Source organism: Lampetra fluviatilis, chromosome 68 (genome assembly GCF_964198595.1).
Source record: "Lampetra fluviatilis chromosome 68, kcLamFluv1.1, whole genome shotgun sequence".
Lineage (NCBI taxonomy): Eukaryota > Metazoa > Chordata > Hyperoartia > Petromyzontiformes > Petromyzontidae > Lampetra > Lampetra fluviatilis.
Window position 1 is genome coordinate 2872946 of NC_136342.1, and position 12804 is coordinate 2885749.

At 57.7% G+C, this 12804-nt stretch overlaps 1 protein-coding gene across 1 annotated transcript in view; it reads left to right on the forward strand.

Moving 5' to 3' along the window:
- Positions 1–3337, forward strand: part of LOC144952605 (dynamin-1-like) — a 53193-nt gene extending 49856 nt beyond the window's left edge. Inside the window, 1 exon segment of the mRNA XM_078883095.1 lies at positions 3145–3337. Within this exon segment, the coding sequence (XP_078739221.1) occupies positions 3145–3205 (61 nt within the window). The 3' untranslated portion in view covers positions 3206–3337.
- Positions 3338–12804: the final 9467 nt, after the last annotated feature.

The window sequence follows — 12804 nt, forward strand, 5'->3', positions numbered from 1 at the left end:
AGTCTATGGTGCAGTGTTGAGTCTATGGGCAGTGTTGAGTCTATGGTGCAGTGTTGAGTCTATGGGCAGTGCTGAGTCTATGGGCAGTGTTGAGTCTATGGTGCAGTGCTGAGTCTATGGGTGGCAGTGCTGAGTCTATGGGCAGTGCTGAGTCTATGGGCAGTGTTGAGTCTATGGGTAGTGTTGAGTCTATGGGTAGTGTTGAGTCTATGGGTGGCAGTGTTGAGTCTATGGTGCAGTGTTGAGTCTATGGTGCAGTGCTGAGTCTATGGTGCAGTGCTGAGTCTATGGTGCAGTGTTGAGTCTATGGTGCAGTGCTGAGTCTATGGGCAGTGCTGAGTCTATGGGTGACAGTGCTGAGTCTATGGGCAGTGCTGAGTCTATGGTGCAGTGTTGAGTCTATGGTGCAGTGCTGAGTCTATGGGCAGTGCTGAGTCTATGGTGCAGTGTTGAGTCTATGGGCAGTGCTGAGTCTATGGGCAGTGTTGAGTCTATGGTGCAGTGCTGAGTCTATGGTGCAGTGCTGAGTCTATGGTGCAGTGCTGAGTCTATGGGCAGTGTTGAGTCTATGGGTGACAGTGTTGAGTCTATGGTGCAGTGCTGAGTCTATGGGTGGCGTGGTGGAGTTTTGCCGCTCCAGTCGATGGTGATAGACACCGGTGCTATTCACTGCACATGGTCACCGCCACAGACATACATGTGTGTGCGCATGTGTGTGTGTACATGCTTGCGCGTGTGCGCGTGTGTGTGTGTACGTGTGTGCGTGTGCGCGTGTGTGTGTGTGTGTGCGAGTTTGTGTGAGCGTGTGTGTGTACGTGTGTGCGTGTGTGTGCGTGCGTGTGTGTGCGTGCGTGTACGTGTGTGTGTGTACGTGTGTGTGCGTGTGTGTGCGTGTGTGCGTGTGTGCGCGTGTGTCTGCGTGTGTACGTGTGTGTGTGTACGTGTGTGTGCGTGTGTGTGCGTGTGTGCGTGTGTGTGTACGCGTGTGTCCGCGTGTGTGCGTGTGTGTGCGTGCGTGTACATGTGTGTATGTGTACGTGTGTGTGCATGTGTGTGCGTGTGTGCGTGCGTGTGTGTGCGTGTGTGCGTGTGTGCGTGCATGTGTGTGTGTGTGTGCGCGTGTGTGGGCGTGTGCGTGTGTGTGTGCGCGTGTGTGTGCGCGTGCTTGCGTGCGTGTACGTGCGTGCGCATGTGCGCGTGTACGTGTGTGCGTGTGCGCGTGTGTGTGTGGGGAGCGGTGGTGCAGCGGTTAGCGCTACGCTGCGCTCCGAACCCGGCTACCGTCCGAGTTCGATTCCCGCTCAGGGCCAACACCGGTGACGATTATCTGAACCGGTCCTGGGCCTCCCCTAGGTCGACTCGGCCTCAAACGAGTACCTGGTGTAGCGGTGCGTTTTAAACATCGCCACTGGGGAGACAAAGGTGGCCGGGAGCGGTTGCTAAGTCACCCACCCCCCTCGTGTGCCACAGTGCCGGTAGCCTTCATAGGTGCTGCTACTCGCTAACAGCACTTGCCCCAGCAGTCTGTTGAGGCTACACGGGGGATCTTCGTCTTTTGTGTGTCCGCACGTCAGGTCTTCCTGCCTGTCTGTCTGTCTGCCTGTCTCTCCACTTGCCTTACTGATGCTTGTCTTTCTGTGTGTGTCTGTCTGTGTTTGTCTGTGTGCATGTCTATATGTGTGTGTGTGTGTCTGCATGTCTATCTGTCTTTTTGTGTGTGTCTGTCTGTGTTTGTGTGCATGTCTATATGTGTGTTTGTCTCTGTGTATGTCTATATGTGTGTGTGTCTGTCTGTATGCATGTCTCTATGTGTGTGTGTCTGTCTCTCTGTCTGCCTCTCCGTCTCTCTGTCTTTCTGTCTGTCTGTCTCTGTCTGTCTCTCTGTCTGTCTCTCTGTCTATCTTTCCGATCCTTCTGTTCATCTCTGCCCCGGCTTGTCTCTCCGCTAAACCGTCCGTCTGTTCACTCGTCTCCGAATATCTCCGTGTGTCTCCACGTGTGTCCCCACGTGTCTCCCCACGTGTCCCCTCGTCTCCCCTGCGTGTCCCCTGCGTGTCCCCTGCGTGTCCCCGCGTGTCCCCACGTGTCTCCTCGTCTCCCCACGTGTCTCCATGTCTCCCCACGTGTGTCTGTGTGTCTCCCCTCGTCTCTCCACGTGTCCCATCGTGTCTCCTCGTGTCCCCACGTGTCCTCATGTGTCCCCTCGTCTCCCCGTGTGTCTGTGTGTCTCCTCGTGTGTCCCCTGCGTGTCCCCTCGTCTCCCCACGTGTCTCCTCGTGTCCCCACGTGTCCTCATGTGTCCCCACGTCTCCCCACGTCTCCCCACGTGTCTCCTCGTGTCCCCACGTGTCTCCTCGTGTCCCCACGTGTCTCCTCGTGTCACTGTGTGTCTCTGTGTCCCCACGTGTCTCCACGTGTGTCCCTGCGTGTCCTCTCGTCTCCCCTCGTGTCCCCACGTGTCTCCTCGTGTCCCCACGTGTCCTCATGTGTCCCCTGCGTGTCCCTGTGTCCCCACGTGTCTCCACGTGTCCCTGTGTCCCCACGTGTCTCCACGTGTCCCTGTGTGTCTCTGTGTCCCCACGTGTCTCCACGTGTGTCCCCTCGTCTCCTCTCGTCTCCCCACGTGTCCCATCGTGTCCCCACGTGTCTCCTCGTGTCCCCACGTGTCCTCATGTGTCTCCACGTGTCCCTGTGTCCCCACGTGTCTCCTAGTGTCCCCACGTGTGTCCCCTCGTCTCCCCACGTCTCTCCACGTCTCCCCACGTGTCCTCATGTGTCCCCACGTCTCCCCACGTGTCTCCTCGTGTCCCCACGTGTCCTCATGTGTCCCCACGTCTCCCCACGTCTCCCCACGTGTCCTCATGTGTCCCCACGTCTCCCCACGTGTCCCCACGTGTCTCCTCGTGTCCCCACGTGTCCTCATGTGTCCCCACGTCTCCCCACGTGTCCCCACGTGTCTCCTCGTGTCCCCACGTCTCCCCACGTGTCCCCACGTGTCCCCACGTGTCCCCACGTGTCTCCTCGTGTCCCCACGTCTCCCCACGTCTCCCCACGTGTCCGCACGTGTCCCCTCGTGTCCCCACGTGTCCCCACGTGTCCTCACGTGTCCCCTGCGTGTCCCCGCCCGTCTCCTGTCCTCCGCAGGCGGGCGAACCGCAACACGCAGTCTCAGCCGGAGAGCGCCCTGAACCTCTTCGACATGTGACGATGCCCTCCACCCCGCACGCCGGCCCAGCTCACCCACTCACCTCCTCACAACTCACCTCCTCACAGCTCACCCACTCACCTCCTCACAGCTCACCCGCTCACCTCCTCACAGCTCACCGACTCACCTCCCACTCACCTCCTTCTAGCATATCTCCTCGACAGCCCATCCAGCGGCCGGCTCACTCAGCTCCTCACCGACCGGCAGAGGTCGCAAACGGGTTTTGATTCCTTACCCGTACCCGTACCCGGCCGCACCAGGGTCGCAAACGGGTACCCGTACCCGTACCCGGCCGTACCCGTACCCTACCCGTAACCCGGCCGGGTACGGGTAGGGTACGGGTATCGGGTACCCGATTGCGACCTCTGGGATGAAGCCATGTTGCAGGCGCGTGTGGGTTGATTCTAGGAACTTGAATTGTGAGAAGAGACAAGACGTTGGGAAATGAGTGACAAACGGTGACTCACCAGTGACTCACGGTCTACCCGCACCCGTACCCGGCCGCACCAGGGTCGCAAACGGCTACCCGTACCCGGCCGGGTACGGGTAGCCGGGTATCGGGTAGGGTACGGGTATCGGGTACCCGGTTGCGACCTCTGCCGACCGGCTCACCAGCCGGCATGACTCACTCCACCCCCCCACCCCCCACCCCGCCAAACAACTCACTCACCTCCTCGCCCAGCCGCCTCACCAACCCGCACACAAACTCATTGGCCAGCTCACCAGCCAGCTCACCGAGACCCATAGACTCACACAGAGACCCACAGACTCACACAGAGACCCATAGACTCACCACACAGAGACCCACAGACTCACACAGAGACCCATAGACTCATCACACAGAGACCCACAGACTCATCACACAGAGACCCATAGACTCACCACACAGAGACCCACAGACTCATCACACAGAGACCCATAGACTCACCACACAGAGACCCATAGACTCATCACACAGAGACCCATAGACTCACACAGAGACCCACAGACTCACACAGAGACCCACAGACTCACCACACAGAGACCCACAGACTCATCTCACAGAGACCCACAGACTCACACAGAGACCCACAGACTCACACAGAGACCCACAGACTCACCACACAGAGACCCACAGACTCATCACACAGAGACCAACAGACTCACACAGAGACCCATAGACTCACCACACAGAGACCCATAGACTCACCACACAGAGACCCACAGACTCACCACACAGAGACCCACAGACTCACACAGAGACCCATAGATTCATCACACATAGACCCACAGACTCATCACACAGAGACCAACAGACTCACACAGAGACCCATAGACTCACCACACAGAGACCCACAGACTCACCACACAGAGACCCACAGACTCACCACACAGAGACCCACAGACTCTGCTGTATTAGACCCTTGCCCCACTGTCTCCCGGACAGGGTCCCCTGACCGGCCGGCCCAAGCCGCTCACCGTCGGTCGACTTCTGCCTGAGTCATATCGCTGTATTTATTTTGTATCTACGTATGAAGCGGCGGCGCTGCGCCTGTGCGTGTGGTGCGTGTGGTGTGCGTGGTGTGCGTGCTGTAATCTCGTAGTTATATATCGGTGGGCTAGGGCTTTGGGGGTGGTGGTGGTGGTGGTGGGTTAACTGCACCACGACACCGCGTGCACACACACGCGACGAAGATGATGCCGCAGCGTGCTGTTGGGGGGAGCACAAGCTACGAAGTTCGGCACGGCACACGAGGGGGGGCGGGGGGGGGGGGTGGCCGGCCCAATGCTCTTTGCCACCCGAACCGCCACGGTGGCTATGAGATGTTAACTACCTCGCCTGGTATACAGGAGGTCGTGGGTTCCATCTCCAGCCTGACGAGGCCTGCTGTATAGTTGGAGTTGGCTAGGAGATGTTAACTACCTCGCCCGGTATACAGGAGGTCATGGGTTCGACCCTGACGACGCCTGCTGTATAGTTGGAGTTGGCTAGGAGATGTTAATTACTTCGCCCGGAATACAGGAGGTCGTGGGTTCCATCCCGAGCCTGACGACGCCTGCTGTATAGTTGGAGTTTGGATGTGGCTAGGAGATGTTAATTACTTCGCCCGGTACACAGGAGGTCGTGGGTTCCATCCTGACTCTGACCGACGCCTGCTGTATATTTGGAGTTTGCATGTGGCTAGGAGATGTTAACTATCTCGCCCGGTACACAGGAGGTCGTGGGTTCGACCCTGACGACGCCTGCTGCTGTATAGTTGGAGTTCGCGTGTTCTCCCCGTGGTGGCGTGGATTTTCTCCGGGTTTTTTTCCACCTACCACATTTGGCTGCTGCTACAAATTGCCACGTGACGATGAGCATGGTGACGTGCCACTTCTCTTGGGCTATCATCTGCGATAGGTCTGATTAAAACATCTACGTAGCTCAAGTGGGCTTTACCTGGCAACATACAAAACAGTTGACCGTGGTTACCCCTCGTGGCGAAGTTTGCCGGGTTCGTAGCGTGGTGCCGAGCGCTAACCACCGTGCCCCCGTACACACACGCTCACACGCGCTCGCTCGCTCATCGCTCGTTCATCCACAAACGCTCCGTGGTTTGATGGATTGTACCTGCTCATGCTTCTGCTCTGTTGGTATTTGGTGGCGCACAAACACAGGCAAGCGCAACAGCTGTCAACCACGTGACCGCGTCGATAACGCCACCGCTACCCACACCGCCACCACCCACACCACCACCGCTACCCACACCACCACCACCCACACCACCCACACCCACACCACCCACACCCACACCACCCACACCACCACCGCTACCCACACCACCCACACCCACACCACCCACACCCACACCACCCACACCACCACCGCTACCCACACCACCACCACCCACACCACCCACACCACCACCACCCACACCACCACCGCTACCCACACCACCACCACCCACACCACCCACACCCACACCACCCACACCCACACCACCCACACCACCACCGCTACCCACACCACCACCACCCACACCACCCACACCACCACCACCCACACCACCACCGCTACCCACACCACCACCGCTACCCACACCACCCACACCCACACCACCCACACCCACACCACCCACACCACCACCGCTACCCACACCACCACCACCCACACCACCCACACCCACACCACCCACACCACCACCACCCACACCACCACCACCACCACCCACACCACCACCACCCACACCACCCACACCACCACCCGTGCCGCCCACTGTCCCCGCACGCAGCTGTACAATGTCGCCCTCTTGTGATTTGCCGTGCTCGAGTAGACGTCGTCGGTTCGTGGTTAGCGATGGTGACGGTGATAATAGCGATTATGATGATGTTGTTGTTGTTGTTGATGTTGTTGATGATGTAGATGATGGTGTCGTAGATGTCGTAGTTGTATCGTGCGGTAGCTGAAGTGATGAGGATGGGGGCCGATGGATGGTGGTGCAGAGGTCGGTGTCGGTCACTTTGACAGTCAAGAAGACACGAAACGTTCACGTCCTAGAAGATCGGCGCATGGGGACCGGTGTCTCAGCATCAGTGTCTCGAGACCGGGTCTCAGGGTCAGTGACTTGAGACTGGGTCTCAGGGTCGGTGACTTGAGACCGGGTCTCAGGGTCAGTGTCTCCTGACCGGGTCTCAGGGTCGGTGTCTTGGGACCGGGTCTCAGGGTCAGTGTCTCCTGACCGGGTCTCAGCATCAGTGTCTCTGAGACCGGGTCTCAGGGTCAGTGACTTGAGACCGGGTCACAGGGTTGGTGTCTTGAGACCTGGTCTCAGGGTCGGTGACATGAGACCGGGTCTCAGGGTCAGTGTCTTGAGACCGGGTCTCAGGGGTCGGTGTCATGAGACCGGGTCTCAGGGGTCAGTGTCTTGAGACCGGGTCTCAGGGTCGGTGTCTTGAGACCGGGTCTCAGGGGTCGGTGTCTTGAGACCGGGTCTCAGGGGTCGGTGTCTTGAGACCGGGTCTCAGGGTCGGTGTCTTGAGACCGGGTCTCAGGGTCGGTGTCTTGAGACCGGGTCTCAGGGGTCGGTGTCTTGAGACCGGGTCTCAGGGTCGGTGTCTTGAGACCGGGTCTCAGGGTCAGTGTCTTGAGACCGGGTCTCAGGGTCGGTGTCTTGAGACCGGGTCTCAGGGGTCGGTGTCTTGAGACCGGGTCTCAGGGTCGGTGTCTTGAGACCGGGTCTCAGGGGTCGGTGTCTTGAGACCGGGTCTCAGGGTCAGTGACTTGAGACCGGGTCTCAGGGTCGGTGTCTTGAGACCGGGTCTCAGGGGTCGGTGTCTTGAGACCGGGTCTCAGGGTCAGTGACTTGAGACCGGGTCTCAGGGTCAGTGACTTGAGACCGGGTCTCAGGGTCAGTGTCTTGAGACCGGGTCTCAGGGTCGGTGTCTTGAGACCGGGTCTCAGGGTCAGTGTCTTGAGACCGGGTCTCAGGGTCAGTGACTTGAGACCGGGTCTCAGGGTCGGTGTCTTGAGACCGGGTCTCAGGGGTCGGTGTCTTGAGACCGGGTCTCAGGGTCAGTGACTTGAGACCGGGCCTCAGGGTCAGTGACTTGAGACCGGGTCTCAGGGGTCGGTGTCTTGAGACCGGATCTCAGGGGTCGGTGTCTTGAGACCGGGTCTCAGGGTCAGTGACTTGAGACCGGATCTCAGGGGTCGGTGTCTTGAGACCGGGTCTCAGGGTCAGTGACTTGAGACCGGGTCTCAGGGTCAGTGACTTGAGACCGGAGTGTTGATTGAGACTCCGATCCACGGGCCCGTGAACAGCTGGTGGTTTATAATTGATCTCGATCAATTTAAACTTTACACACGAAAACAAAATCTAATAATAATAATTATAATCATCTCGCACCACCACCACCACCACGGCCCATCCTCCCAGGTGACCCCCTCCCTCCCTGCCCCCCGTGTCTTTCTTGGCGCCTAGAGAAAAACCCTAAAGCGTCCGCGAGTATCCGTGGCTGTCGATCTCGGCCGTTTGACCCCAAAAAACTCTGAAACCTTGACCCTCTTCCCAGCTCGACGTCACCACCACCACCACCACCGTCGGTCGTCATGGGAGTTACCCCAGGGGAGTTACCCCACGGGTTATAAAGGTCATTGTGCAGTAGTATCGTGGTGGTCGTAGTCGTGGTGGTAGTAGTAGTGGTAGTAGTGGGACTCGTGTCGTTTTAACTGTCGTGGCCCCTGACTCAGAGGTCGCAAACGGGTTTTGATTCCTTACCCGTACCCGTACCCGGCCGCACCAGGGTCGCAAATGGGTACCCGTACCCGGCCGGGTACGGGTACCCGTTCCCTACCCGTACCCTACCCGAAATGAGTGACAAACGGTTATTCACCAGTGACTCACGGCCTACCCGTACCCGGCCGCACCAGGGTCGCAAACGACTACCCAGCTACCCGTACCCGGCCGGGTACGGGTAGTCGGGTATCGGGTAGGGTACGGGTATCGGGTACCCGGTTGCGACCTCTGCCCTGACTTGAAGCTTTCGTGACTGCAGGAATTGATATTCTTGATTCACGGAGATGTTCGTGACTTTTCCGAAAGACCCAAAAATAATAAAAATAAAACACAATAAAATAATTCTCACGACGTTTCGGCCACAACGCAAGCAGCCGTCCTCAGGTGAAGAACAGGTCTGTCGGGAAGACAGCGTCTGAATGAAACACCCCAGGCTTGGAGCGTATATTTAAGTTGGGTTGGAGGGGGAAGAGCGCCTTGACAAAATAATCCCATATCTGCATTTCCCATAAATATGCTAAATTCCTCTTGATATGCAAATTCTTTCATAGTCTCAAGCCGCACCTTACCATAATAATAAAAAGTGGGCCGTTCCTGGCCCTTCCCCCCCCCCTCAACCATTATATAAACGGAGTGGTAGCTCTTGTAATCTCTCATTTACTTGATACAGCTGTCGGGCTGTGATGTCTCCGAACTAAAGTTTATTATTGGCGCAAGTACACCCTTACCTGGAGGAGGGGGGGGGGAGGGATATTTCGCAAGAAGGGCTTCACCTGACTCTGCCTACGACACCAGTCGCTCAAGCGTTCGACCACGTACCTCGAAGCTGGACTCACGGCGTCCCACGGACGCTGGGAGAGTCGGAGAGAGGGCGAGCCGAAACTTCACCCTTCGCTGCCTCGTAGCGGCACTCGCTGGCATCACACGGATTCTGCGAGCCGCTCCAGGAGGCGGGACGGCAGGGAGTGGGTGGGTCTTGCCGGCCCGGAGGTTGGAGACAACTGAACTAAAATCTAATTCTAGATTTGAAGCTTTCGTGACTGCAAGGATTCATATTCTTAGGGGTTTTTTTTCTTTTTTTTTTTCGGTAAAGTCACGTAGGTAAAAACATTAAAATTAATAAATGTAAAATAAAAATCACGACGTTTCGGAGGCAACACAAGCTTCCGTCACAGCCACGACAGCTGTATCAAGTATTACTTGATACAGCTGTCGTGGCTGTGACGGTTCCACCTGAAGATGGAGGCAACACAAGCTTCCGTCACAGCCACGACAGCTGTATCAAGTATTACTTGATACAGCTGTCGTGGCTGTGACGGTTCCACCTGAAGATGGAAGCTTGTGTTGCCTCCGAAACGTCGTGATTTTTATTTTACTTTTATTAATTTTAATGTTTTTACCTACGTGACTTTACCGAAAAAAAACCCTAAGAATATGAACTAAAATCGTCCGGAGCCCCCCCGTTTTTATTCTCTCTCAAAGGCCCAGGGTGACGTCGTACCGCGAGAAGTCATACGTGCGCTTACCTGCGCCCTCGCGCTCCCGTTTCCTCCTTTCTACCGTGGCCTAATCCCCTCACTTCAAAGGGCCAGGATAGCGTTTGTCCCGCGCGACCAATCGTGCGCCTACCTGTGGTTACCGCGCCCTTGTGACCGCGTGCTTCCTCGAGCACGGCGCAGAGGTCGCAAACGGGTTTTGATTCCTTACCCGTACCCGGCCGCACCAGGGTCGCAAACGGGTGCCCGTACCCGTACCCGGCCATACCCGTACCCTACCCGTACCCGGCCGGGTAGGGTATGGGTATCGGGTACCTGATTGCGACCTCTGGGATGAAGCCATGTTGCAGGCGCGGGTGGGTTGATTCTAGGAACTTGAATTGTGAGAAGAGACACAAGACGTTGGGAATTGAGTGACAAACGGTGACTCACCAGTGACTCACGGCCTACCTGTACCCGGCCGCACCAGGGTCGCAAACGGGTACCCGTACCCGGCTGGGTACGGGTAGCCGGGTATCGGGTAGGGTACGGGTATCGGGTACACGGTTGCGACCTCTGGCGGCGGCGGCGCCGGCGGCCACACATTGTCCCTCGCTGGAAGGGGTCTTGCGCTTTTGCTTGCTTAATATTCCGCCCTCCGTCCTCCCCCCAATGCAGTGAGTAACTCATTGCGGTTGGCCCAGGGAACCTTTTCTTTCTGCGCCCGTACAATTTTTAAACCAATTTCAGGGGCATCGCAATGTCACCTGTCCCGTGAGGGTCGGCCAATATCCTGGCACCGGGAAACCGTGGGACCCTCCCTCTAGGGGCCCTTTGGATTAAAACCCGATGTGCCAGGCAACCCCCCGGCAGGACACCACGTGGGTGCGCTGCGTGTGGGAGGGGGGGGGAGTCGCGGCGCTTACGGAGTTGCTTCTTTTCCTCTGCTGTTCCCATGGTCTGGAACTCGACCCTACCACCCCCCCTCTCCACCCTTCCCCCTGCACCTCTTCACATCCAGGCCCAAGTTCATCCCCTTGTTCAGGTGCGCTTTGTCCGACGGACACTTTCATCCAGGCGGGAGTCACGTGCAAGAGATTGGGGGGGGGGTCACGTGCAAGAGATGGGGGGGGGTTGATGTCGTGATCCAGGTGGAGGGTCACGTGCTAGAGATGGGGGGGGGGTCACGTGCAAGGGATGGAGGAGGGGGTGACGTCATGATCCAGGCGGGGGGTCACGTGCAAGAGATTGGGGGGGGGGGTGACGTCAAGATCCAGGCGGTGGGTCACGTGCAAGAGATGGGGGGGGGGGGTCACGTGCAAGAGATGGGGGGGGGGGGTGACGTCATGATCCAGGCGGGGGGTCACGTGCAAGAGATGGGGGGGGGTCACGTGCAAGAGATGGGGGGGTGGTGACGTCATGATCCAGGCGGTGGGTCACGTGCAAGAGATGGGGGGGGGTGACGTCATGATCCAGGCGGTGGGTCACGTGCAAGAGATGGGGGGGGGGTGACGTCATGATCCAGGCGGGGGGTCACGTGCAAGAGATGGGGGGGGGTGACGTCATGATCCAGGCGGAGGGGTCACGTGCCAGAGATTGGCGGGGGGTCACGTGCCAGAGATGGGGGGGGGGGTGAGTTTTTTTCGACGGTGATTCTTGAAGATAGAAGTCAAAACGCCGCCTCTTTGCGTCCACGCGGCACGCACGAAGCCTCGCTCGTCTCGCCCCTCGACATCGCCCCTTGATGCGCCAGCCGATAGGCGACAGAGACAAAGGCCACCCGCGTAGCCTTCGCCGGCTGTCGGTGGCAAGTGCTGTTCGCGAGCACTTTTGAAGGCCGGAACGGTACACGAGGGGGTGGGTGGCCAGCAGCACCACTACTAACACCACCACCACCACGCCCGGCCGCCTTTGTCTCCCCCAGTGGCGATGTGGTGCCATCTGTAGAGGAAGTACTGAAGGCGATCCAGAGTCTGAGACCAGGAAAGGCACCGGGCAGAGATGATCTCCCAAGCGAAATGCTGAAGGAGGGTGGCGTTTGTGCACATACTGCCCTACATGACATCATAACAACAGTCTGGACCACTGGACGGGTTCCGCAGGATTGGAAGGATGCCCTGGTGGTCCCCCTCTTTAAGAAGGGCGACCGCACAGACTGTAACAACTACAGGGGCATCTCACTCCTCATTGTGCCGGGAAAAGTCCTGGCAAGGATTATTCAACATCGCCTTGCTAGGCACGCTGAGGAGAGGCTTGCGGAGCCCCAATGCGGTTTCAGGAAAGGGCGGTTCTGCTCAGATGCCATATATTCTGTCCGTCTGCTACAGCAGATATGTAGAGAATTCCAACAAGACCTACATCTCTGCTTTATTGACCTGGTCAAGGCCTATGATACCATCAGTAGGCCTGGGCTCTGGGTTGATCTTCGTGCTTTCGGAGTCCCTGACCTTCTGCTCACGATCATTAAGGACCTTCATGATGGTGAACGGGCCCGGGTAAAACTACGTGGCCGGGAGTCAGAGCCTTTCCCTGTACACCTTGGGGTGCGACAGGGGTGTCCTCTGGCTCCCACATTATTTAACATCTATTTCGACCACGTAGTTCGTGAAGCCTTCAATGGCTGTACCGGTGGAATTTCCATCTGGTACAGATACAATGGGAGGCTGATCGATGCCCGGGTGCGGTCAAGGGATGGTTCCCTATTGCTCAACCATGTTGTGTATGCCGATGATCTGGTGATAGCTGCTCACTCAGAGGAGGAGTTGGAGGCGCTGCTGCTGAATCTGGAGCTTTCCACCAAGAGGTGGGGCCTTACCATCAGCCCCACCAAAACTAAGCACCTGCCTGGGTATTTTGTACTATCGGACAA